The 27,737-nt window shown below is 45.3% G+C and overlaps 2 protein-coding genes across 2 annotated transcripts in view; one reads left to right on the top strand and one right to left on the bottom strand.

Moving 5' to 3' along the window:
* Nucleotides 1–2,136, bottom strand: part of LOC136369838 (carboxyl-terminal PDZ ligand of neuronal nitric oxide synthase protein-like) — a 28,650-nt gene extending 26,514 nt beyond the window's left edge. Inside the window, exon 1 of the mRNA XM_066332932.1 lies at nucleotides 1,887–2,136. Within this exon, the coding sequence (XP_066189029.1) occupies nucleotides 1,887–1,991 (105 nt within the window). The 5' untranslated portion in view covers nucleotides 1,992–2,136. The remainder of the gene's footprint in view (nucleotides 1–1,886) is intronic.
* Nucleotides 2,137–9,473: 7,337 nt separating this feature from the next.
* Nucleotides 9,474–27,737, top strand: part of TTLL11 (tubulin tyrosine ligase like 11) — a 35,595-nt gene continuing 17,331 nt past the window's right edge. Inside the window, exons 1-6 of the mRNA XM_066332931.1 lie at nucleotides 9,474–10,319; nucleotides 15,575–15,671; nucleotides 17,054–17,187; nucleotides 22,737–23,312; nucleotides 23,841–23,936; nucleotides 24,456–24,574. Coding sequence (XP_066189028.1) covers nucleotides 9,474–10,319; nucleotides 15,575–15,671; nucleotides 17,054–17,187; nucleotides 22,737–23,312; nucleotides 23,841–23,936; nucleotides 24,456–24,574 — 1,868 coding nt within the window. The remainder of the gene's footprint in view (nucleotides 10,320–15,574; nucleotides 15,672–17,053; nucleotides 17,188–22,736; nucleotides 23,313–23,840; nucleotides 23,937–24,455; nucleotides 24,575–27,737) is intronic.

Here is a 27,737-nt window from a genome sequence, read left to right as displayed (position 1 = left end):
TGGGAGCAGCAGGGCCAGGGCTTCCCTCTGGGCTGGCAGGGAGGGCAGAGCTGTGTTGCTGTGATCTGTGGCCTCTTTGGTGTGCAGATCTCCTTCCCTGCTCTGCTGGCCATCAGGACACTTGCTGGTAATCCAGATGAGCTCCTTGCAGCTGGCTGGCCTTTTGTCTGCCAGCAGCAGGGCTGCAGTGGGGAACAGGCCATGGCCCTAATGACAAATTAATTGGTGCAAGGGGACAGCAGGGGACTGCTGAGCTAGAGGAGATTCTTCCAAACTCCCTGCTCTGGTCTGGCTGCAGAGTTTGGGTACCTGTGCTCCCCCACAGAGCCATGAAACTCATGAAACAGCACACAAACCTCTGCCCAAGCAAGCAGCTCCCAGCACTGACCTCCTGGAGATTATAGGGGAAGGCAGGCAGTTTGGAATGTGGAGATTAGAGAGGAGCGAGGTCAGTGAGATTGCCTGGTGTGAGACACCTGCAGCCTTGTCATTGTCAGCGTCGCAGCTGACTGATGTGCCCACAATGAGCAGCGTAATTGGAAGAGACAGACTGTAAAGCAGAACTGAGCAAGCATGTTACTAAGGTAATGCAAACCCCGTCCCAGACCCACACATCCTAACAGGGTGTTATCCACTCTGGACGCCTGGAGCTGTTAGTCTGAAAAGCCAGTTTCACTCAGTTAAAGGTGCAGTTGCTTCCCATTTTTTTAAAAATCAAATTAAGGATTTTTCTTCTCCTCAGCACAGTCTGCAGCACAGCAAATGTTAATTTAAATAGAGAAATCACAGATTAAGTGTTTTCTTCCCTAAGGAAGATAAATTTTTAAAATACATGATTAGCTGTCTATTCAGATTCATCCTGTATCCTGCTTAAATCTTACAGCTCTTTCAGCAGGAAAACCAAGAGGCACAAAATCCGTGTTTCAAAGCTTTATTGGAATGTATATGCCCCTTCTTTCCAGCTCAGGAGACAGCAGGCGTGAATTCCATTTCTAATCTGTGTTAGGCCACCTGCAAAGAGGGGAAGGGAGCCTGTGAGTTGCTCCAGCAAAATGCAATTCTTCTTGTCAGCTGAATTATAAACCCATTCCCCATGCTGTCTACAGAATGCCAATTCCAATGGAGTCACTTTCTGAGAGTGCTGCTGTGCTGCCAGGCTGTTCTTCGCGATCAATACGGAATTTCTGACAATATCAGTATTTCTTTCTGATGCCTGAAGGCTGCAGACCTTGTCTGTCCAGCTTTTCACGCAGGGAAGGGGTCAGCTGGAGTCAAGGCAGTATTATTTGAGCAGCACATAGCAGTCTGCTGGTTTCCAGGGCAATGGGGAGCTGTCACCCTGCCGTGGCAGGACAGGGGCAGCCTGGTGGGGAACAGGACAGGCACTGGGTCAGGCAGGGATGAGCACCTGGGACAGCATCCACGGTGCTGTCAAGAGGGGTCATTCCAGAGCAGTTCCCCAAACGAAGCACACAAGGCACAGTTTACGGCTTACACACACACAGCTGCAAAAATACCAGGAAAAGAGCAAGAACCTGTTTGATCGTGCTAATTAAATGTAAGGCTTTCATAATTGATTGCTGTTTTCTTTAGGCTCCCTCAGCGTGGCCCCAGGGGCACTTCCAGAGCTGAAGAATAACCGGGGTTAGGGGCAGGCACGGCCAGCCCGGCCTCGAGCCACGTTGCCCGCGGCCACCGTGTGCCACACCGGCGGCTGCTGGACAGCACCGGAGAGAGCCCCGGGCCCCTCTGCAGCGGCCGGAGAGCGGGGACCTGCCGGGGGATCGCTGCCGAGCCGGGGGCCGCGGGGCTGTGGCAGGCCGGGGGCACACCCGGCTACGGCCCCCGGCCCGGGGACCGCGGAGGGGAGCGCGCCCGGGGCTCACCTTGGCCTGGAAGTGGATGCCGTGCTGAAAGGCCTCCTCGTTGTGCAGCGGGACGCGGGAGTCGCAGCCATCGTCCACCAGGTTGTACCGGTTCTTCACCGGCATGGCGGCGGGCGGGCGGCCGCCTCAGCCCGCGGCCCCGCCGGGCATCGCGGCCGGCAGCGCCCGCCCCGCCGAGCCCCGGGCGCCGTGCGGGGCTGCGGGCAAAGCCAGCCCGGCCGCGTTTTGAATGAGCGTCCGCGGCAGCGAGCGGGGCCCCGGCCCCGGCGCGGCGCCATTGGCCCGAAGTTCCCTCATGTGATGCGGGGGGCGGCGGGAGCGCCCGGCCCTGCCCGGCCTGCCCCGCCCCGGGCCCGCCGCCGGCACGGCCCGGCTCTGAGGGGATATGGAGCTACACCGCCGGCACAGCCCGGCTCTGAGGGGATATGGAGCTACACAGCCCAGCCTGGCTCTGAGGGGATGTGGGGCTTCACCGCCGGCACGGCCCGGCCTGGCTCTGAGGGGATGTGGAGCTACACAGCCCGGCCTGGCTCTGAGGGGATGTGGGGCTTCACCGCCGGCACAGCCCGGCCCGGCTGTGAGGGGATGTGGGGCTTCACCGCCGGCACAGCCCGGCCCGGCTGTGAGGGGATGTGGGGCTACACAGCCCGGCCTGGCTGTGAGGGGATGTGGGGCTTCACCGCCGGCACAGCCCGGCCTGGCTGTGAGGGGATGTGGAGCTACACCGCCGGCACAGCCCGGCCCGGCTGTGAGGGGATGTGGGGCTACACAGCCCGGCCTGGCTGTGAGGGGATGTGGGGCTTCACCGCCGGCACGGCCCGGCCTGGCTCTGAGGGGATATGGAGCTACACAGCCCGGCACGGCCCGGCCTGGCTGTGAGGGGATGTGGAGCTACACCGCCGGCCTGGCTGTGAGGGGATGTGATGGAGCTTCACCGCCGGCACAGCCCGGCCTGGCTGTGAGGGGATGTGGAGCTTCACCGCCCGGGCCGGCTGTGGGGGATGTGATGGACCCACACCGCCGGGGCCGGCTGTGGGGGGATCTGATGGACCCACACGGCCCGGGCCGGCTGTGGGGGATCTAATGGACCCACAGTGCCCGGCCCGGCTGTGGGGGGATCCGCTGGCCTCACACCGGCGTGCTGAGGGGTCCGGAGCATCTCGCTGATGTGGGTGCTGGGCCTGGTTAGTCTGGAGAAGACTGAGAGGAGATCTCATCAATCCACACAAGTATCTCCCAGGGGTGTCCTGAACGAGTGTCACCTGAGTTACGTGTGTCGTGTCAATGTGACTTACAGTTGTGTTAGAAATCAGCACATGCCCTGTCTCAGAATCCTGATGCCCACTGTGTCACTCAATGTACTCTCAGGATTTGTGGCACCCCGTGTGCTCACTGTGTGCTTTCCTTCCAGCTTTGTCTCAGTGCGAGGCCCTGCCAGGCCCAGGTGAGCCCTCGCAGGTGCCACTCTGGGACACCTGGCACACCTGAACGTGACATTCCTCAGTGTCAGGAGCACAGGAAAGGGATGAGACCTGCACAGCTGTGATGGCAAGGCCCAAGGTTTGTCCTCTGACTATTAGTACAGACACACTCCATTTAACAGGGATGAAATGTGAATTGTGTAGAATCCAAAGGGCGGAGGGTGAGCCAACGTATCTCATCTGGGTTCCCCCAAATTAATATTTGAGTCATAAAAGTAACTCCCAGCCAGGTGTTTGAATGTTTTTGGACGCCACCTTTTATGTGGCTTTTGCATTAGCAAGAAAGAAAAGCTTGACTAGAGGCAGACAGTGCACAGTTCCCAGTATCCATCTCAGGACTGTGATCACCCTGAGCTTCTTGGCATTTCTGAGGACTTGTAAGTCAGTGGGAGATGGGCAAGAGCCAAGAATCCAGAAACTTATAATTAAGAGAGGGAGAAAAAGCCCAAGGAATTAATATTGGTTCACAGACTATGACCCTACATGTTCAAGTATTTTGAGGTATTAGCAGCTCTTTCTGGGGAGGGTTCTGTGGTCAGCCTTCTGTCTTTGTAAAGTTTTTCTATTTCCAGGCAATCTTTTCTTCCAATCTGTAGCACTGCATAACCTTCTCATTTAAATATTCACAAGTTTATGCTAATCCCACTTTCATACAGCATAACTCAATATGGGTTTTGTCAGTTGGTTTCTGTCCAAGATGCTCCTCTAGATACACATCTTGCCTGGAGATGCATCGGGTTAGTTCTTTGTTGGTGATTTTTTTGTGGTCTGTGCTGATGTTTAGTGTGTGCTTAGAATATTTCATGGCACTTTTCTTATCTTGTACGTATCTTGATTTAAAAAAAAAATAAAAATCTGTTGACCTGAATGAATAACCTAGATTTTGTGTGCAAATGTCCTTGGGCTGATTGAGCAACATTCAGGTCTTTGGTTCTCCTAAACCCAAGGAGGAGGAGATGCCACCCAGTCAGGCTGTGCTCATGCTTCCTTTGATGCTAACGCCAGCAAAGCTCAACTCATATGGGGAAAAACTTTACACAGCCACCACTGGTGAGTCTCTGCATTGATTCTGCAATACTGCATTTCAGCTGAGGCGTGCAGCAACCTGCCATCGTGCTGAGCTGCTCAAAGCTTCTGCTGGTTACCCTCCCATTGCCACAAGAGCATTCCTATATACGTGGGAGCATATGGACTTCACTTGGGATAGTTAAATTTTTAAAGCTGATAGAAAGAACGGGGTGAAATAGCAAGAACCGTCTTTTTAATTCCATTTTGGTGCTCTCCAGTATCCCACAGATTATAAAATCCTTTGGGTAGGAGGAAAGAAATGTCTCATGGGAATCCTGAGAAAAAGAAAGCAACTGTTATTTAATAAAGCTTGCAGTGCCAGTTTCTGTTAGATCACAATTGAATGGAGGTGTTTAATACTCCCTGTTCGTGAACTTCTGTGAACTTTTCATAGGGCTTAAATCTCCTGAGGTTAATGGTTTGGATCTGTGTTTGAGAATTGAGTTTGAAGGCTGCTAAACTTAAAAAGCTGTTAATTTTCTAGTTTGTTTGTTGGGCAAAGAAAATTCTTTGACTCCACTGGAAGTAAGAAAGCTGTGTGCCTTTTCTTCTGGACAATGAAACCGGGCAGATATGTGGAATGAAGCATTTGTACAGGACATCGTCACGGATTTAGTATAAACAAACCCTGAGTAGCATTGAACAGTTGGCCAAGCCTCATGGTGGGTGTTTGCATCACATGGAGGTACTGAGCGAGTTATTCCTTTGATGTGCAAAGCACTCACAGAAAGTCCCGTTTCTCTGAACACAGTAGGAGTGAAGCCCCAAGACAGCTTCTTGGCTCTGAGCTGCAAATGCTTTTGCAGGGACCAGGTTTGTATCAGCTTTCTTTCTCGGGCTCAGGCTCCCAAGAGTTCCTTCCTTCTCCTTCTCTCACATGGGTGCACATTTCTGCCTGCCCCAGGACTCTGCATAGAAGTTGCTCTTCTTACATATCTTCATCTTTTGAAGAGACCTGGAATGTGGTGTAAATCAGGTGGTGGGTGTTATATGCAGGGTGTTCTTTAATTGGTCCCTTGGTTGGTTTGTAGGGAAGGGAGCTTTTGCTTCTATCTGGTCCTGTCAGATTTTTCCAAACTTACCTTTAGGGATAAAGGAAGAGACCTGGTCTTGATGCCTTGGGATTTTCCTCCTTTCTGCTAATCCTTTTAAGCACTTCTTTCTGCACAGCAGAGTTGCAGAGATTTTGAAGGATAAATAAGATGTGACATAGGAAGAGCAACCAGACAGACATCCAATAATGGGAGACAAAACCTCTGTTACAGGAGAGCACTTCCATATCACACATAAGAGCTGAGAGGTCTGTGCATGCTCTCTGTCCTAGGAGATTTGGGTTTGTCATGCCACTTTATCAACATTATTAATATTTATTTGTGCTGGTGCCATTTTTAGAGCAAAGCCTCCAGCGTACTAACACACCAGGAGACTGCTTAGAAAAGCTGCTGTGGGATGAAATGTGGGGGCAAGAACAGATAAACCAGCTGCTGCTGACTAAGCTGTGTGATGTTACCCCCTGATGCATTGGGGATTTCAAGAATACCGAGAAAACTCCTAAACAAAATCTTTTAGTCCCTTGAGCTGCCACATGAGGTGAACTCGGAGGTGACATGCAGAACTCAGTGTTTGAGCCCCCCTCAGCGAGTGTCATACGTGTCCTCTGCGAGCACAGGGGCTGCTTGGTGAGGTGACTGTGGCAGATTTGTGTTGCTCAAGAAGGAACAGAAGCTCAATGTCTCGGCGGCTCGGCTCTGCAGGCAATCTGCCCGTCAGGACTGCAAACCTCTTTCATGCATGGCCAGCTCCAAAGGGCTGTGCAGCAGGACTTGGCAATGAAAAATGTCATCTACAATTATGCATATTGTTGTCATCTTCTATCATGCAAATCCCACCCCCCTCACCCCAAATATGCAGCAAATGTTTTGTTTGCATATGTAGGTCAACCACAAATCTTCTGTGGTCGAACATAAACATGGGCAGCACGGAGGGATGTATATGGATTTAAAGCCAGGCTGAAGCACAACTCCACCACGGACATTTTCCAAGTGGAGTCTTGTTTGCTAGATTTTTTTTCTTCTGACTTTTCACTTTATAGAGCATTGCTTTCTCATGGATTTGCGAAAGAAAAACTGACAGGAGATACCACCAGTGCAAAAGGAACTATTAACTTCAGACACAGATGGATGGTTCTTCATGAGCTTTTTTTTTTTAACAATAGCTTGAGGAATGTGTTCTTTTTCGATAGGGAACACTGAAGTATTTCTGCAAATTTGCCACTGGCAGGAGGCCAGTTTTGTATGATATTTTATAAAGATGGTATGTTTTTCTGCAAATTACATGTTACTTTGTTTTTCTTGTCTTGGCTATCTTTAAAAAAGAAGTATAGAAAAGAATACAGTTATTGTCCTTATGATGCTGCATAAAGGTTACAAATGTTGATCCTGACTTGGAAGCAAAAAGGCTTACTAGAAGAAGGAAAATGTATTAGTAAGGAAAATGTTACTTGTTAACCTCATAAGCTTGACATGTTCACATGCCCAACTCATGAATTCCATATACCACAGGTTGGCAGTACAGTCCCTCAGTGTGAGCTGCTGGGATCAGCATGGTGTCATGAAGGAAAACTGTTCAGTTTGCTGCATCTGTAAAACTGCTTTATTCCCTGATTCCTCCTTGGATCTGTGCACACACAATTCATCAGGTAAGTGATGATTTCAGGTAAATGAGAGTGAAGTGGCTAGTCTGAGAGATGAGTAAAATGCTGTACAATCAAACAGGATTCTTTCCCACTCCCATAAAATTAGGCCAGCACCTCTGTTGTCTTTGATATCCTGAACTTAATTAATGAGAGCATAGGGACATTACAGCTCTCCTGGATGGAATCCACATTCTTGTTCACTTATTATCACAAGATAGTCTGTTCTTATCAACAACTCCCTCTGAGCAAGGGTCTCAGGAAGCAGCCTGGTGTTTAACAGAGCCCCATAACTAAATTTCCCCTCTCCTCACAGGGGACAGATGATCTCAAGTTTCCCATTTCTCTCCTGCTGCTAGATCCAGCTTGCTGTATTCAGCAGGATATGCTCTCCTTCTGCATTACCCTGTGCCTCATTACTGCCCAACCTATACTTTACTCCTCACCTTGCTGTACCTGAATGCCACGTGCAGTCTGACCCCACGCTGCACACTGCAGCCCATCTCTATTTATCCCAACAGGAAAGGGAGGTTTTATCCACACAACACGGGCAAACCAGGTATCGGATCTATTACAGCTTCTCTGGTAGAGGAACAGCTAGTCTGTTATTAGCCCGTAAGGAATGTGGATATATGATAATTAGATATAAGAATATTTCCCCTTTGCAATCATTTTGTTTGGTATTTCCCATGCTCCAATGCCTCTTAATGCTTTGGCTCATCTTAACTCTTTCCCTGGCTTTCTTTCAGCACTGCTGACATTGGAGAGGATAAATCTCTGTGTTAAAAATATTCATCTGGGAGCCTGGCAGTAAAATAAGAGACAGTCAGAGTCAGGTCACCACTTTAAATCACACTCCAACATCTCTGAATTGCTTTTCTTACAACTGAATTTTTATGCCAGTGTTGAACATAAGCAAAATATTAATTTTTCTTCCTGATTTGTACCTGCCCGTGGAAGAGGTTTGGAATGGAATCATCTTTAGGGTTCCTCTCAACCCAAACCTTTCTGTGATTCTGTGATCTGGTGGTGGTGGTGAAGCCAAGGATGTGCCTTCAGTGATGGGCATGGAAAAGACACCACCCAGACAGCTCATCCTGCCAACATTACCAGCCCCTCTCAGCTCCCGCTGGAAACGCTCCCAAGTTTTTAATTAAACACTGTCACAGCTATAAAAAAATAATGCACATCTTTTAATAGCAACATGAGAGCACCCAAGAGTGAGCTACCTGACCTCAGCCTTCCTGGTCACTTCATGCTCCAAGACACAACTCCATTTAATTAATTAATTCGTTTCTTCATTGCCTGCAAGGGTAAATGATAGAAGACTGGTGAGGCACTGAAAAAATAAGGGTCTTGACACGACCTTATGATTTTATTTCGCAGCTAACTGGCAGTGCCAACTTTTTCCGCATTTATTTAAATTTTGTTGTGGTTTAAATAATTTCTGCTGGCATCCTGTTTCAGTCCTGTTCCAGATCACCATGCTGGTGATGGCTCCTTCACCCAGAGCCCTGATTATTCCCGTTTTTCCTCCCGAATTCCCGGCTCTCAGCCTGAATTCTGTGCATCCTGGATTTCCCAGGGCGCAGCGCCACCGCCTGCCCACAGCTCCCCGAATCCCACGGATCCGGGCTTTGCTCCGACAGCCGCTTTTACCGACACGTTCTGCATTTTTTTATAACTATGCCGTGAGGGATTTATGTATCAGAGAGTCAGAGTTTCGGAATGGTTTGAGTGGGAAGGGACGTTAAAGATGTTATGGTATTCCAACCCCTTCCAGCTTGCTCAGGCTGATCACAGAGCTGCCCTTAAGGTTATTCATTCCATTACTGACAGTATAAAAGCCGCCTTCGTATTTTCCAGCTGCGCCTAAGAGGGCTTCAAATCCGCGGATGGGGCCGTCCCACCATCGATGCTGCCGAAGCCGAACGCTGCACGGGGACACCGTTTGTGCGAGGCAGCGCTGTGTCACGGCGGCGAGAGCCCCGTCTGATGCGGAACCCTCCCCGCAGCACGGTAAGGAGCGGATGGAGCGTCTGAGGCGGCTCAGGGCACGGCGAGCACCGCGCCCGCCCCACAGCCCGGCCTGAGGCGGGGCCGCCATGACAGGGCGGGGCCGCCATGACAGGGCGGGGCCGCCATGACAGGGCGGGGCCTCGCCCGCTTCCAACATGGCGGCCCGGCCCCGCCCCGCTCCGGAGGCCATTTCGGACCGCGCGGGGCGGGGCCTCTGCCCGATCCCAAAATGGCGGGGGCGGAGTCAGCGCCTCACGGCGGCGGGGCGGGGCCAGCGGGTCACCGGCCGCGCCGCTGCCATGGCAACGGGCGGGGAGCGGGGGCGGGATGGAGCCGGCCGGGCTGGGGACGGGGACAGAGGGGATGGAACCGGCGGGGACGGGGACAGAGGGGATGGAACCGGCGGGGACGAGGACAGAGGGGATGGAACCGGCGGGGATGGGGACAGAAGGGGTAGAACCGGGGGGGACAGGGACAGAGGAGGAGATGGAACCGGCGGCGACGGGGACAGAAGGGGCAGAACCGGCGGGGACAGGCACAGAGGGGATGGAACCAGCGGGCATGGGGACGGAGGCAATGGAGCCGGCCGGGCTGGAACCGGCCGGGCTGGGGACGACGGGGACAGAGGGGATAGAACCGGCGGGGATGGGGACGGAGGGAATGAAACCAGCCGGGCTGGAACCGGCGGAGACGGGGACAGCAGGGACAGAACCGGCGGGGCTGGAAGCGCCGGAGATGGAGCCGGCCCGCGAGGCGGAGGAAGCCCCCGGGTCCCCGGCCCTGCCCGCTGAGGCCCCGCAGGGCGGCCCGCCCGCCGCGGCACCCTCGGGGGAAGAGGAGCTGCCCGCCGCGCCCGGCCGGGAGCGGGAACGGGAACGGGAGCGGGAACGGGAGCGGGAGCGGGAACGGGAGCGGGAGCGGGAGCGGGAACGGGAACGGGAACGGGAGCGGGAGCGGGAGCGGGAGCGGGAGCGGGAGCGGGAGCGGGCCCGGTGCGGGACCGGCCCGCAGGGCACGGCAGGCCGGGCGGCACGGGGCAGGGCCCGGCGGGCCCCGGGCCGCCGCAGCGGGGCCGACAGCAGCCGGCGGCCCGGGGTCACGGTGGACAGCTCCAAGGCCAAGACCTCTCTGGAGGCGCTGAAAATCAGCCTGCGGCAGCTCCGCTGGAAGGAGGTGAGCGCTCGCCGGCGGGACCGTGAGGGGCCGCGTCCCCATGCCTGCCCTGCTCCGGCCTAGCGCCGGTCCTGCCCGCTCTCTGCTGCCTTGCCTTCCTCCATCCTCCTCCTCCTCCTCCCGTGCCCGTCTGAGGGCCGCCGCTCCGGGGGTCTCCCGGCTGTGCCCCCCCGACCCGGGGCTATTTCTATCCAAAAGCCGGGGCCGATTTGATTGACCATCACGAGTGCCGCGGCCAGTTACGCAAACCAGAACAGGGGTAATCGGCTATTGCGCTCCCGAGGTTAAACTGATCACGGGGAAGGACAAGGAGGAAACCTGCTCCCGTGGGGTAACGTTTGACGTGTTGTGTAGATTGGCATTTCTTCCCTCCCGTCTCCGTGTCTTGGCCCTGCAGAGCCGCTGCCGTGTCTCCCCGGCGTGTTATTTATTGTCACAGAGCACCGTGGGTTAATAAACTAACATTAAACCAGCTGTTAACGCGCACATAACGGGCTGCAGCCTGCTAATTTACTTTATGTAGAGCAGCTCTAGCTGGTTTTTTTCCTCCTGCTGCTCGGGTCATGTGTTTTCTCATTGCTTTGTGAGGATTTCAGTGAGTGCCAGTACGTGCTGAACTGGAATCAGGACAATAGGGGAGCTGGCACAGAACTGATGCTTTGCAACTCCGTATTTAAATCCTGGAGAGATTTCTTAGATGTATCTTACTGTAGATGGTAAATTGTTCTCCAGTTGTAAAGATTTTCTTTCCCTAATGGCTTTATAAATGGCTTTATCGAAGTTGAGATGGCTTCTAGGAGCTTTGTGAAGAACTTGTGTAAGAAAAGGGGTACTTGCAATCCTTTTGTACGAGGGAAGTTGGAGGGAAAAGGAGGAATAAAACCTGAGGATGAGCTGTTTCTCACGTGCGGGGCTAGGACAGGGTTGTGTGATCTCTGACCTGCAGCTACTCCACTTTACAAAGCTGCCTTTGGAATTCCTACCTACAAGATGGTATTTTTGTGCACCTGATGCTTTTTAAACAAAATCTGTACAGACTTGGGGAAGACAGTATATTCTGTGCTGTTCCTAACCTCCGAGTTAAATACTGCATGTTTTTTTTTTTTTCTGGAGGACTGAGTGGCAGTAAATGTTGCCCGTGTTCATTCATAATGTCCTGAAAACCTAATCCCACAAAGATCTGTATGCTTTCTCCTTCTCTGGCTTCATAAAATTTTATTTCAAGATTTTGGTTATTTAAATCCAGTGGCAGGATTTCAAAACCTATTTGCACCAGCGCCCCAGTTCTCAACTCCTGCTTGTACAGCAAAATAGTTACAAGATACCAGAGCCTTGAAATTTAAACCTGCTGCGTTTACCTCTCTTAGCCCTCAGTGCACCTGTGGGGTGTCTGTCAGCAGCCTTGCTCCATGTTTTATGCAGTGACATGCAGAGCAGGGGCTCTTCACGCTTAATTTCTTTGTTTTTATGGTTAAGTTTTATGCTCTGAGGGCGGGGAGCCATTCCAGAGAAGGTTTCTGGATCACTGATATCAGTTAGCCTCGCAGATTGTGCAGGGAATGAGCCACATTTAGTGCTAATTTTGCCTTTATAGTTTCCTGAGACTTCACTGTTTTGCATTTGTCTTGCACTTGATAGTCTTTCCTACTAATTGACTTGTTTCACAAGCTCTTGTTCCTCTCATGAATCTCTGTGCTGCATTAATCAGCTTTTTCCTTCCTGCTTTGCATCCCCCAACAGCAATTGCTGCTGCCTTTACTTCATCTCTCTTTGTTCCCTGTCTCCCTCAATATCCTCTCTCCTCCATCTCTTTCTTGGGTCAATGTTTTTCATTTAGTTTGCTGCTTCCTCCTCTGGCCACTTTGTTTCTTAATAAAGAAGAGGCCTAAGATGGAATTTTGGCTGCACCATCCGGGTGGCTGATAATTCATTCCTTTTAAACAAGTCACTGCCATGTATTGCTGTATATCTTCAGCTTATAGATAGGTTAATAAGATCTGGTCAAGGTTTGAAGAGAAAAATTAACAAAATTGAGAAGATAAATCCAAGGAAAACTCTTTATTCATATGAAAGCTCTCCCTTTCGGACGTTTGGAGAAATAGCAGTAAGATATTTGTTCAGACCACTGTGAGGGATGGCCAGAGCCTCGGGGCTGGTTGCACTGTTACAGCAGGACCAGCAGAGGGAACACGGGTGTTGCTTCCAGGATCCATGAAAATAATGCCAAAAAAAAAGAATTAAAAATCCTGGAAGTAGTAATGAAATGCATGTATTTTAAGTACTGATGTGTCAGGAACTGCTATTCTACTGTTATTTCTTTTATAATACTTTTGATCCTTTTCCCTACCTATTTCTTTCACATTCTCCCATTCTTGCTTTTGTTTCATTTCTGCTGTTTGCTGCTGGATGTGTTGGCTGGAATATTTTGTAGGGAGGAGACAGTATGATGTGCTTTTTCAAGTAGGCACCTTTTGATCCGTAACTTTTTCTGTCTTATGTATAGCATTCTTACAGTGTCTCATATCCATTTTTTTATTATTTTATTATTCATTAGTGAACTGGCATATGGTAAACGTCATTCTAAGACACAAAAAAGGGAAGAATACTCTAAACACTGGCAATATTGGTGAAATACTCTGTGTCTCTGATACACGAGGAAGAGGCGAAGGAATGCGAGACAACAAACTGACCGTTGAGATTCTATTACCAGAAGCAAAAAACAAAAAAACAAAACAAACCATTTTTTTTGCAGCTGTGGGAACGTTGAGTAAATTAAACAATCAGGTTTGATAGGCCTGTGTGGGTGGACCTTTTGAGAAGCTCTGCAGAGTTCCCATGTGTGTGCCAACTCCAGCGCGAGGCTGGACCATCTGATGCAGCTCATCAAGACTCTGTAAATGAACATGATATGCCAAATGAAATAACGGGCACAAATTGAGCTTGCATCCCCAGTTTGTTCGTTGTTTAATAAATTATTTCTTCAGCAAGCTTTCAATTACCAGGAAAATGGAAGGAGCAGATGTCCCAGGCATCAGATATCCCAGTGTCGAGCATTTCATTTGTCTCGCTGCTCCGGAGCTGCACGGAGGCATAGGGAGAGTTTCAGGTTTTATGCTGGGAAAAGCTGAGTGGAAGACGAGTCATTTAACTTGTCATTAAACATGATGGAACAGACTGATGTGACCTGCGAGACAATTTAAATTATTGGCTTCTAATCCAAAGGTAGAAATGACCTGTCAGGCAGATTTGACTGTGATGGATTATTAATCGTGTCAAAGCTGTGGAAACAACTCTATTCACTTTATGGCTCCTTGTTTATTTATTTTTTTTTTCAGAAAAATGTTGCCCAAATCTGACTAAAAAAAGATTTTAAAAAAGAATGGCTCTAGGCACTTTTCTTTTTTAGCCACTTTCTTTTTTTCCCCACATGAGGAGCTGGGAATGTGATGCAAGACCTCTCCCACCACAGCAGGATTAATTTATATTGGCCTGGCACTGCCAGAGGCGCCAGGTAATGGAACTTGTTGGTTCCTCTGCAAACACCACTCTTATGTAAAGTGTAGTGCAGAGGTTACAGACTCCTGCCCAGCTCATTCAGGAGGTGAGTTTGATCCCACTGTTGGATAAGCCCAGATAATCTTGATTTCTCAGGAGAAGGGCCCTTGCTGTGCTGTCCCAAATTTCCTACAAGGGGGTGCAGCGCTTCCATCTTCCTGTCCAGAACTGCTCACTCCTCATCTGTCGTGAAATGATTTCTGTGCAGTGTTTGTAGAGAGCCTTGATATCCTCTCCAGATGAAAGGTGTTATATAAATGCAAATTTTGTTCCTTTCATTTCGATTTCCTTTAATAAATAAATAAATTGTTCAGGTTTTAGTGGGAAGGGCACTCTGAGCTGCATCTGTATTCTGGATATACCTGTGGAGAGAGGTTAAGGCCACTGATTGTCTTTCAGAGCCCAACAGAATTAATTTTCACTTGTACAAAAACAGATTTTGCAGGCTGAATAGTAATGAAATAAGTGCAGAATCCACTGGCTCTGGTTAAATTGGGTTTCTCATCCCTGCGAGTTAGGAAACAGAAAGGATGCGTTGCTCAATTAGCATTTTAAATTAATTTTTCAAGACTATTTACTGAGGAAACTGAAATTTTAATTAAAGTAGCAAATGAAGTAATGCACTCAAAAGGTTTATGCAATGCTTTTTTCTGTCATGCTCAAAGAAAAACGATCCACTGCATAAAGAAGTGTTTTAAAATAAGAAAAATTATATTTCAAGTAAAGAACGAGAAGTTTCTGCAAAATACTGTGGCTCTTTCAATAAGTAAATGGCACTGGGTGATGAGGGTGGTAGATATTTAATGCAAATGTGTCCTAAAATGCTAAATATAGCAGATTTATTTGAAAAAGATGTAGCCTAGTAATAGAAGCTGTTCCTGTGACTGTATTCCATATGGTAGTTAAATGCATCTTCATGGAGCTGCAGATAAAATGGGGTTTTTTGGATTGATAAATGGGGCCGTGTCAAAGGGAATAAGTGTGAAAAAGAAGAGCACCTTCTTTAAACAAAACTAATTGGGTTTTTTATAAACCACTTTACTGCTATTAGAAACTTGCTCTCAGTAATTGGCAGTGCTGCTTCTGAGCTCTTCAGACTGCTTAAAAAGGTGATCTTTTTGATAATAGAAATCAAACTACAATTTTCCAGTTTACAGTGGAATCTTGCATGAATGGGAAAAGGACTTGGAATACTTAATATTGTTGAAATAATCTCCTTAGTTCTTGATAGTGGCAATATATATGCTCCACAAGTGATTAATTGAATTGCAAGCTTTTATTTTAATTACAGGCTATTAGTACCAGAGAGGAATTAATACTGTACAAATTAATACTTACAACTGGATATATATATATATATGAATGAATAATGCAGTTACTGCATTTAAATATCTTTCTTTGAGTGTCCACTTTCCATTTATGCTTGGCTGGGGTTGATCAGAAGCTCGAGGATTCTCAGTAGAGCCCAGGCCTCCTTCATCTGGGTTTGGTTTCTAGAGACTTCTTGGTTTTGTTCACTTCAAAGTCTTCGAACTGATCCAAATGTTCTCATTTTTGTGACAAATATACAAAGCTTGTTTTCTTCTGACAGTCAGAGGCCTGTTCTTGGGTTGTTTATGTTTAAGTGAGTGTGTAAAGAGGACGGGGGTGAGCAGGTATTCCCAGATATTGCTCCAAACTTTGTCTGCTCTCTTTTGCAGTTCCCGTTTGGCCGCCGCTTGCCCTGTGACATCTACTGGCACGGGGTGTCCTTTCATGACAACAACATCTTCTCAGGGCAAGTCAACAAGTTTCCAGGTACTTCACTCCTCTCTGCAGTTTAAACAGATGCTTTAAAAACAGGGTTGTTCCACCTAGTTCTGTGTTTTATTGATTTTTAATGCGAATTTTATCTGCCTAATCAGCTGGTAGTATTTTTGGCGTGTTACTGGGTTTGGTGAGGGGGTGAGGATGTCAGAGTGGGTGTCTTGAACAATTTCTGAGGTGAAATCTGTTTTGGAGAGAAAGTGGTTTTGTTGAGGAGAACACTTCATACACGTGAAGTTAGGAGAAAGGAGGGCATTAGGCTATAATTTAAGTGGAGTATGCAATTACTGTCTGTTATCTGGCACTGATAACAGTGCTGTATCTCTGGATTTGGTTTTGATTCAAAGTGGAAAGAATCTGTTTTGTTTCCTACTCTGGCTTATCTCAGGGAGAAGCTGGAAGCAGAATTCCTTAAATGGATTTTTTAATATTGAAGAGTTCTTGTCAGTCCTCATCTTATGATGACTCTTCTACTTTTTTAAGCTCCTTTTTTTTCTCATTTAATCCCTGTTGAGATCTCTCTAAATAAGAGCTAAAAGCTTAGGTATTGACTTATCTAAGCCCTTTACTTTAGATTTATGGCTGCTGTTGGTGTGCTGTGAGCATAAGAACCTCAGATATCGAACTCCAGCCTTTATTTACCCTGATTCTCTCCTGCCTCAGGGAAGTTCCCACTCAGGTGTAGGATGGTGTTTTCTGATGGTTTAAATCGGTGTTAGATGAATATTACCTGTCTGTGTTTTGGCTTCTACCTGGTGAACAAGTGGCTGGGCAGGAATCAAACCACAGCCATTCCTGATTTCCAGCAATGTTGTGCTAATTTGATGCAGGGTTTTAGCATAAACTTTTCCATAAAAATAGCTTTTTAGTCATGTTCCAAATGGACATAAGACCTCAGCAAATGTTTGTTTGGCTGTTCACAAAATAACCTGTTCTTTGTGATGCAGATACTTAAATAACTGCAAAATAAACACGAAGTGGTTGATTACATTAAGTATTATTTGTACCTATTCCTGGAATGATAAATTAGAAAAAGAATTTTGGATTATGAGAAAGTCGTTAGTTAATATTTGACTAAAGCTGTCTTTTTGAGCTGAGCTGAGCTGTATTTTTGAGAATTAATTTTTTCTAATATTATACAGAAACACGTAACAATAGTAAACGTGGCAGGGGAATGCCACAATTATTGTGTCAGATTTAAAATCTCTGAAGGTGTTCAGCTTTATTGACAGCAGTGACCAGAGTGCCTTCCCAGCCAGATGAGTAATGATACTCTGAGATGATACATTTACTGTCATTTATTGCATACATTTCATTAGATACATTTACTGAGAGTTCAGTGTGGGGTTTTTGTCACTTTGTTCTCCTCTCAGGCATGATGGAGACGGTTCGGAAGATCACCCTGAGTCGGGCCATGAGAACAATGCAAGATCTGTTTCCTCTGGAGTACAACTTCTACCCTCGGTCCTGGATTCTGCCAGAAGAACTGCCCCTCTTTGTGGCTGAGGTACATAACTTTTACTCTGAGAATAATGCAACTTGTTGGATATTGTATCCATGTCGTTCTTTAGTCTTCCTCGCCTACCAGGTTATTTAAAATCACTATGGATGACATCTTTTCCACTTTGCCTGAGTTCAGTCAAGGTCTGGACTTCTGGATGTTAGCTTTGTTTGTTATGTTCTGGAATAACCTCCAAAACAAATCTATTTCTCTGCTGTGCCAGGAGAGGTGTCTGAAACTTGAACCTAATAGAAGCATCAGCCCTTTCCCTGCATGTGCTGCTGGCCTGAGGAAGTTCCAGTACAGTGTGGGGAGTGTGGTGCTTCACCAGGTTCATTGTCACTGAAATCCTTTTAAGTCCACTTGGCCTGTTGTACCTAAACCTTTCTGAAGAGCTTTTTATTCATACGTGGTTAAATACACTCACATCATCTCAGGTCACACTGCTGTTTTGTTAAAATATTCAGAATATGATAAAATGCCATTCTTTTTCAGCGGTTTTTTTTTTTTTTTTTTTTTTTTAAAGCAATGCTGTGTGTTGGCATTTGGTTCTGTTATTGCAAATATTTTAAAATATTATATATGTTTGTTTATACTGTCTGACTTCCCAAGGTGTTCTTGCATCCCAGAGTAAAATATGAGAGAATATTGGAAATATGAGAGAAGAAGGGTCTGGGCTTTAGTAAACTCTTGTACTAAAGAGTACTGGTACTCTTTAGTAAAAGATACTTTACTAATCGATATTTCAGTATAACAGATACTTTAATAAAAGATAATTTTTACTAAAGATACTGTAGTGTCTTATACTGGGTGCAACTTTTTAGCTAATTGCCATATCCATTATCCAATTGAATTCATTAAGTTATTTTAATAGATACTCTTCAACTGAGTCACTGCCACGACACTGCTGTAGGACCAGTCTGGAGTAAAAGGAGTGTAAATAACTCAAGCAGTGTAGCAAGGACAGGTGGATGAGTGTTGGATAGTCCAGGACATCCCTTTGGTCACCCTGGAAAGTCAGGGATCTTGGCAGAGATGTCTGGGACCCGAGCAGGAGGGTTTGAAACCTGGACAGAGGGGTCTGAGATCTGTACAAGGGGGCTGGAGACCCTGGCACAGAGCCCAGGAAGACACTGTCCTTTATTTCAGTCTGTGGGAAAGGCTTCCACCACTGAGAGAGGAACTGCAAGTCACAAAGGGGTGAAAGACTGTAGTTTAGCTTATCACAGGGTGGAAAATTCTGTAGTTTTGGGGTTTTTAGAATGGAGGTGAATAGGAGCAAGATGGAGGACTTTGGGCGGTGTCCCTGGGTTCTTCTTCTTCTATGTCATCTCCATCTTCTGCTGTGACAGTGGCACAAAGTAGTTCAAGGAGATTGGGTCAGAGGAGAGATTACCTGTTTGGTGTGACAGGTATTGGTGTATAATTGTGAACAAGAGACACATAATAATTGGTATAAAGGGCAGCACGTCCCACTGGGACATGCTGAACAGACTTTGGAGACAATTGTAAGATAAGAACTAATAAACAACACAAGAAACCTTGAGAAAAAAGAACTCAAAGACTCCGCTTTATTCTTGTGTCTGGCTCTTCCCAGAGGGCGAAAGACTCAAACCCACCTGAATCTCGAGGCATGAACTGGAGAGATGAGTGCACATGACTTGAGGCAGAGGGCGAGGAGGGTGCAGGGGGCGGTGGGGATGAGCCTTTTGGGAGCACAGGTAGCGCCGGGCCGGGCTGAGCTGCAGGTGACACGCCGAGCTGGCACCAGGTGGCACTGCGAGTTTAGCGCTGCTCTGCTCCTGCTCCCTGCGCTGCAAACGCTGCCGGCTCCTCTTCCAAGAGGAACAGATGTCCACTAACACACTCCTAGGAGTTTCCTTTGCATATGTTCTTCCATCTGTGTTGGAGAAAAAGCATAGTTCTTGTTATCAAACATTATATTTGATGTTGTAAGAGTTTGTGTTCTACTTAACGCAAGTTGGGAGCGTAACCCCCCCAGAACAAGGAAAAATACAACCCAAAACATTCCAAACGCCCTGTGAACCATAAAAAGGTTCAGAGCACTTCACGTGCGGTTTGGTGAGTTCTCAGCAGGAGTTCTCCAGTCTCTTCTGTTATTTATTTGTTCATGTGTGGTTTTGTTTGCTTTGCAGCCCTAACGCTGCCAAATCCGTCAGCTCTCTGAGTCTGCATTTCAGCTTCTTCACAACAGACAAGTGGGGAGAGCTTTGGTGGTGCCTGCATGTCAGACATGTCCCTGGAGGAATGGAATACTCTGGAATATGTTCATTATCAAAAGTCAAATTGTGTCACTGCAGGTGTGGGTTAGACATGAGAAGATGGTTTCGTGCTGTTTGTAGCGTAGGGTTTTGTTGCAAAGGGCTGGATGAGAAATCTGTGAAGTTTTGCCTGTAATAGAAATGATTATTGAAAGAAGAAACTCCTTGAGAATTTAAATCTTGCTGCCTCCCCCTGATGCATTACAACATTTCAAAACGATTTCTCTCTCAGATATCCTTATTGTGTCTCACTTCTGTAGTCATGATAGTGAACTTTTTCACACATATCTATCAATAATGAAATCAAATGCTGTCAGCTTTCCTCTATACCTAGATTCAGGTAGAAAACACTACAGGTAATCTGATATTAATCTTCTGTGCTTTGAAAGCCAGTAATTGAGAAAACTGCCCTGGAGTTGTGGTGGATGAGCTTCATACTGGAAATACCAACAAAAAGTAGTTCCCTTAGTGTTATCTATATTGAAATGAGATGGTGATAGGTGTTTTCATCAAGGGCTTCAAAGCTCATTTTACTAAGTAAATACATATTTAGCTATTTTCAATATTCACCAATTTCTTATTTTCTAAAACAATTTGTACCTAACATGTCACTGTAATAAAAGATGAATTGCAGATAAGTAAATTTCTCAGGTGCTGCAGCCATTGCTCCTTCACTAGGAGGGAAGAATCTTTTGGAATGTGTGTGCTAAGGACTTATTTCTAACATGAAATTCCAATTTCTGAAGAGTAACTAGCTTGGGATTCAAACCAGGACCGTGATTGTTCTCCTACTTCCTTCTTTGTGTTGTCTGTGAGGATGATGAATAGGCCAGTATGATTAATTTTTAATAAGAATCTAATTTGGATGGTCTAATTTCCAGCACAGCATATTTTTGGTGGTTTAATCAGGTTTTCAGCTTTTGGATACCTCTTAGGCATAGGCATGAATATTCCAGTCTTTGTGCTGTCAGATCTTATAGCCCATTTTATGCATTTTTTTCCAGAATATTGTATTCATTCAGGCTGTGTTTCCTCATGAAAGCCAAACCTGCAGATTTTCAGACTCTTCTCTGTAAATGGTTAACATGTTTTTTAAAGATAATTTCCTTCTGTCAGGCAAAGGACACAGAAATATCTCATTTCATATAAACTCATTTTCCTACATGACTGAATTTTCTAAGTCTGGACAAGCCCCCTCATAATGAGAATTTGAAAGAATATAGTTGAGGGGATTGTGGAGAATTTGAAGACGACTGTTGGGAATTTCCTTGAAGATCAAGAAACCATCTGTTTTCTTCAAGACAGTAAATCTGCTGAAAAACAGACTGAGACTGACTCTGGATTACTATTCCCCCTTTCCCCACCAGCCTATCTTCATCTGCCATGTGTAGGTTTTGATAGACTAGGAAAGCCTGAATAACATCCAGGCCTTTTAATCCATTTAAAAAAATAGAATAGAAAATGATGGAGAAAGTTATTTGCTTTCTGTTTGAAGAGAAGAGAGATCTCAGGGACAAGCAGTTGTTAGAGTGCATAATTTTGAAAGGCAGGTTCATTTGCATCTTCAGCAATAGTCTCTGGAAAGCATCATCTCTTTTGGAAAGGTGCTGCTGGAGCAGAGCAGACGTAGCCTGAGGGGTGAACAGCAGATGTGGGACTGAGGGGCAGATTGTTCCTCCTGACTCTTCGCTGTTTTGTGCCCCAGGAGGGCACAACTGGCACTTTGTGTGTTCCACAGGAGGCACAGCAGGGTGTGTTTGGTCCTGGAGGGTTCACATTGCCCAGGTGACTCCCCGAGGTGCTGACTTTAACAGCAGTGAGCCAAAGAACTCCTCTGCTCTGCAGGGTGATGTCACATCAGGGGAAGATTATTCCATAGTGATAAAAAGACTAGGACATAAATCCTGCTTTCCTTCTTTGCTCATCTCGACCTGCTGATCTACTTGGACCTATTTATCCACATGCCATTTATGTAAGCCTGACCTCCACTGAGGCGTTTTATCCCTCACAGTGACCTATTTTGAAGAAGGATCTGTCACTGAGTCAGTGTGACACCTGTCTGTGAGAAAAATCCTAGTCTGGATAATAGATCCTGAATTTCTGCTGCAGCTGGTAGGAAGGCTCTTAGCAGTGTGAAATAAATAGTGAAATAAATAACTGGGTAGGGTGGAGCCAGAAGTCCTTGAGGCCTTGGGAATGTCACTGCTGACAGAGCTGGGCCTCTCCTGGGGGTCAGCAGCCTGATGTTACAGCTGAGCCTGCTGCTGTCACAATGATCTGACTCTGCTCAGCCTTTTCCTGTGGGCTGATTTTTTCCTTTTTCATTCTCCAGGGCTGATGATGGCAACTGATTTGTTCTTTCTTTGTTAGCCTGTGTCCCCAGGCTTCTAAAAGTCAATCTCCAGTTGTTGCTGGTGAGCCACAGGGTAAAACCAGATCTCTGCTTGGGCTCAGCATGTGCCAGCAGCTGCAGGGCTGGGGCCCTAAAATGTGGGAGTGCAAGAAAAGAGTGGTCAGTGCTGGGACATCCCTCTGTTTTTGAAGGAAGAGGTTTTGAGTACTTTATTCTCCTGAATCCCATGAGTAGCTGATAAACCTCCTAGCCTGCATCCTGCTTTCTGTGTTAGGGCACCCTTTTGTTTCTCAATTTCATTTCTGGTTGAGGCATCCCCATGTCTGCAGTTCTGCTGTCCAAGTAATAAATAAAGTAGAATTTATTTAGGTAGTGGGAAATAGGCCTGTAACATGAAAGCTCTGATATTCAGCAGGTGTGTCACTGACATAGTTATACCTGTACATGGTTCAGCATTCCCCAGTTTTATTAACACTGGGTGTCTGATGGTGACATATTTTCCATGCTGGAAAAAGGTATTGTTAGTGACTGTTTTTTCCTTCTTCTGGTAATATTTGCATTCATATTTCAATAAATAAGACACCTTTCCTTAAGTTAATGGTCGTCTTTTTCAGTAGTTGTTCAAAATGCAGCATGAAAGTTTAACTTTGCAGTGTCACATACATTAGTGACTACCAAAATGGATCTCATGAGATACACCCCATTTCCTTCTGTAAATTGGAACAGAACATTAAAAAGAAGTTCCTGGAATGATTTATACAGTATATTGTTAAATAAAATGACCTTTTATCTGTACTAGTAATTCCCTACTTGTGTTTTTTTGTTTCTCCTTGTGCTTGTCAGCACTGTTCATCTTCTGCCTTTTTTTTTTTTGCACAGTGTTTACTGCTCTGGTCTCACTGTAATGCTTTTCCTCCTAGGTTCGTATGCTGAAAGACAGGAACCCATCCTGGAAGCCCACTTTTATTGTGAAGCCTGATGGAGGCTGCCAGGGGGATGGAATCTACCTCATCAAAGACCCAAGTGACATCAGGCTGACAGGGAGCATCCAGAGCCGGCCAGCTGTGGTCCAGGAGTACATCTGCAAACCACTGCTCGTGGACAAACTGAAATTTGATATTCGTCTCTATGTCCTGCTGAAATCCTTAGAGCCCTTAGAGATTTATATAGCCAAAGATGGACTTTCTAGGTTTTGTACAGAGCCCTATCAAGAACCCACTCTCAAAAATTTGCACCAGGTTTTTATGCACTTAACCAACTATTCACTGAATATCCATAGTGGGAATTTCATCCATTCTGCCAGTGTAAACACGGGCAGCAAGAGGACTTTTTCAAGCATTCTGTGCAGACTGTCTTCCAGAGGAGCTGATGTCAAAAAGCTCTGGTCAGATATAATTTCATTGGTGATTAAAACAATTATTGCACTGACGCCAGAACTGAAAGTTTACTATCAGTCTGACATACCAGCAGGGAAGCCTGGGCCAACTTGCTTCCAGGTAAGTTGGAATTTCTGCCAGGAATGCAGTTACTTCTATGCACAGATTAGTTTTCTGGGTGTTTAATCCCTTTTCTAAGAGGTTTCTGTAGTTCTGGTGCTGCTCAGTCAAACCTCGGTCTCCTGACCTGTGTTACTGCCAGCCCAGAGCAGATTCAGAGAATTTTCAATGGGTGTAGTTTGTTAGTGACAGAACTCACTCCAGATCCCATCTTCTACGTGTTAGAAGTGAAGCTTTGCAGGTTCCTAACACAGTTTTGATCCTGGCAATGTTCAGACCCCCCTTGTGACGTGTGCCAAGATTCCATGTTGGCAGATGCAGTGTTTAGGGATGGGGCTGGTGTGAAAGGAGCCATTAGTATGGGAGACAACTGATTTTTGGAGTTATTCAGCACCGTGTAGAGTTTCTGATACTTCTTTTCTGCCCCTCAAATGTTTATTCCTCCTCAGTGTTGCCATATGGACCAACACTGCATTCTGTAGAACACTCTGAGTAGAACTGGAGTAACATATTGCTCGTTATGCACAGATTTTAGGGTTTGACATCCTCCTGATGAAAAACTTGAAGCCCATATTACTGGAAGTAAATGCAAACCCCAGCATGAGAATAGAACACGAGCAAGAGGTAAGAGTTCTCAATGTGATATTGGAATGAAATTGCTTAGGTTGGGTTTTCTGGGCTTTTTTCCTTGTTTGAAAGATGAAAGCTGTCTGCTGATATGAAACCTCCAAGGTTCTCTGTAATTTTCTGCTTTGAAATCATTGCTAATCTTATACATAGGAAATATGACTTATTGGAATCGTGAAAGCTCTCCATCATCTCTGTCATAAATGCATTTATTCACCATCTCCTGCAGTCATTAATTGTGTTTAGGGGATTGTTAATAATCTTTTTCATGTTTGTATACATAATACAAATGATAACATCCGCGACAATCTTTTTTTTAATATTTCACTTTACTAGAGAAATCTGTTGTAACATCCTACTGAAAATGAGAAGGTGTTTGTTCCTCCTTGAAGAAGCATTCTGTAATCCATCATAGCACATTTAAAATATAGATGAAGCGCGTGAAGTCTGAGCAAATGTGGAATAAATCACCCTTAGCTGAGTAGTGAATAATCTGTGTCCCTCTGTGATGTAAAGCTTTCTCCTGGAGTGTTTGAAAACGTCCCAAGCCCTGTTGATGAAGAGGTGAAAGTTGCTGTCATCAGAGACACTCTGCGCCTGGTGGACCCTCAGAAAAAGAAGAAGAAAGATACTCAGTAAGTGTTGATTTTCCTTGGTTTTGCATCAGTGCCTTGCAATAAATAGAAAAACGAGATTTATTTTTTCTGAGAAGGTCCACAAGCTGATAGTAAACGAGGATATGCCATTTCCTGGAATATCTTAACTGGTGTGAACAGTTTAATAACTCAGATTTATTTATTTGTGCTTCTACTTGAGGCCTCTTTTTTTTTTTTTTTTTTTGTTCAAAACAGTAATGAGACATAAATTTGTGTATTAATTTGCTTGAAAGTCACAAATTACTCTGAATGAATTGCCCCATTGGAGCTGAAAAGTATGAATACGGTATTTAAAAATTGCTTCCTAAATCTGTGATAATAAACAGAGTTAAATCTATGGTCTAGAAATGAGAAGAGCTGCCTGCAGCAGCTAGCACAGGAATGCCTGTGGTGGGATCAGCCTGAGAGAAATCATATCTTTTTTGATGAAACACTTCATTTTAAGCAGTTCCTTGAGGACATAAAAGGGTGATTTTTTTTCTTTTTTATTTTATCTCTAGAAATTCTAGCTCATAGGTCTGCCTCCACACTAAAGTATCCATTTTGCTCTTCTCTTGGCACTTAGTGGTAACCTGAAATGTTATTCACAGTCTATAATGATTTCAAGTGCAAATTTGCTGTACTTTTGTAGACAGAGGCCCATGAACAAGACATGACTGATAATACTAACAAGTTCTGTATTATTGCAGTATTATCAGGAGATCAAACTCTTCCTTCAAAGGCAGTGCCACACAGAGAGGTTGCTGTGGTCAGTGTACAGAACGTTTAGCAGAGCAATTTATATTCTGTGTTGCCTGTACTTAACCTCTGCCCTTCAAGATTACTTCAGTGCATGGGAGCTGAAAAGGATCATTTTTTAACCTGTAATTATGTAACTAGTCATGGCAATTTTTTTTTCCTGCTGAAGTTATGTCAGGCATTCATTAACTTCATATTAGATATGGAAAAAAGGCAAATGATAATTACAAATAAATTGCTAGAGGATGCCAGTGTGTGGGGAAGGCTCATTCAGCTGAGGATTCTTCTTTGATACATTTTGAGTGCTAAATAATTTCTAACAGGATTAGTTGGTGATGAGATAAACCACTGGCTCTTCACAAGCAAGAATTCATCAGTGCTGCAGCTTTTCTTCCAGGGCAATCTGGTTAGCAGAGCATCTTGGAGATGAATATTTCTGTGTCTGCAGTGCCCTGGGACCTGCTGGTGCAGGAACTCGTGTGACAGCTGCCCATCCTTCCCCTGCCATTCTGCTTCCAAGTGCTTTTTGCTGAACTGTGGACAATGTGTGGGGCTTCTTGAGCAAAACTTGGCCTATTGATAGAAAAAAAAATCTGAAAGGATTACTGTTCTGACAGCTAAGCAGCAGCAAGCCTCACAGACTGAAATTTTGATACTAATTAAGTGACGGGCATTAATCTCAGTAAGGTTTTAGCAATATATATAACAGAGAGTTTGAACACACAGGGGAAATACTGAGAAGTTTGAGCTGCATCTCAGGTAAATATTCTGCTGTGGAGAATTTGATTTCCTTCTAATTATCTCCCAGATTAAAATAAATGAGGCATCTAAATGAAAGTGAGTTTTGGAAGTCATCCTGAAGTACTTCATTATCAGGGAGGATTAATAGCTCAGGATTTTTTTTTTAGTTTAATTTTCCCTCATCTTCACAGTGTTTTGATATTTTTTCCTCCTTCCTATCATGTGATGTATAATATTGAAAAAAAATTTAACCTGAATAAGATCAGTTTATCATTCCATCCACATCTCTTGATTTTTCCAACACAGGTCCAGTCTTTACATGCAGGGATTGCTGGTAATTATCTTGGCACTGCCAGCAATTAGTGATAGAAAAATCTGCAGTGATACATGTTCAAATCAACGTGTTTAAATATACATGGTGGCTTTTCTTCCACAGCAGAACTGATCTTTTTCCTAGTTTTAAGTCACTTAATGCAGAACTCCAGTTTTGCTCGTCATTAAGAAATTAAAACATTTAATAAAACACCACAGGAGGTGATCTTTGCCATTGGATCTTTGCTCTGTGTGTGTGGCAGTGCTGTCCTCATGGATTTTGAGGTTTGAGTAGGTGCTGGCAAACATCCAGGCCATTGACATGGTGGAGCTTTACCAGTGATTTGTGTGGCTGGAACTTGTCTGAAGCTTGTGTAGTAATTATTAAACTTGCTCTGGATTCACTCCTTACAACAGAGGTGCTGTTCACAGCCTGCTGAAGGTGGGAGAAGGCTTCAGCTAAAAGGAAATTTGCACAATTAAGGGAATGGTCTAATGACACCGAACAACATGTAAAGTAAATCAACGTTACTTATGTAAACAGCAGTTTAATTAAGATAATCACTGATGCAAATCATTGTGTATGTTGTGCCTCCAACAGAAAATCCATTTCAAAAGGCTTTGCAAACTTCTATTTTTCTGTGCCTAATTTGGAACCTTGATAGTAGTAAAAAGGTTTTAGTTTCACTGTTTGTGTAATTATTAGCGATTTATTCTTCCTCAAACTGCGTTAGATTGGAGGAGCAAAAAGGAGCCTCAGTCTCATGTAAATGCTGTGTATTCTCCACTGGATGTCAGATGTTTGGAGGTATAAAGGCAAGCTGGGAGATCATTTGGAGCATGTTATGGGAAGAACATTTATATCATCTCAAAAATGCTAATGACCCACTTCCCTGTCATGTCAAAAATATTTATGCCCTAGTTTATTAATGCTAATTAATCCAGCAATAAGGGCTCCTTTGTATTTTGGTTGTTGTTGTTTACTCTGTGTCCTAGTGTGATCTCTTGCATTTCCATGCCTAGTTTCTTACATTTTTCAAGACAGAAAAGAACCATTTTATTCTTCTGATAAAGAAATCATAGCCTTATGGCATGCATGTCATTAGAAATAGGAGTTGCTCTTGGAATAAAATCTGCTTTTTCCTTGCTAGAGATGATGAAGGTGCAGCCCCTTAAGTAATATAATGACTTTTATTCAGCTCTGAAATAGCCATTGACAGAAGGAAGAATTGAAACACTTTGGAAATGAAATGTAATTTAATCTATGGCTGTTACAAAAACAATCAATTCCTTGTGCCCTCCAAACTGAATGCTTTTGGTTTATTACCTATCACACCCTTGCTGTTTCATT

This window comes from Sylvia atricapilla, chromosome 19, assembly GCF_009819655.1.
Source record: "Sylvia atricapilla isolate bSylAtr1 chromosome 19, bSylAtr1.pri, whole genome shotgun sequence".
In the NCBI taxonomy this organism is placed as follows: Eukaryota; Metazoa; Chordata; class Aves; order Passeriformes; family Sylviidae; genus Sylvia; species Sylvia atricapilla.
This window is presented reverse-complemented; position numbering and strand designations above follow the sequence as displayed.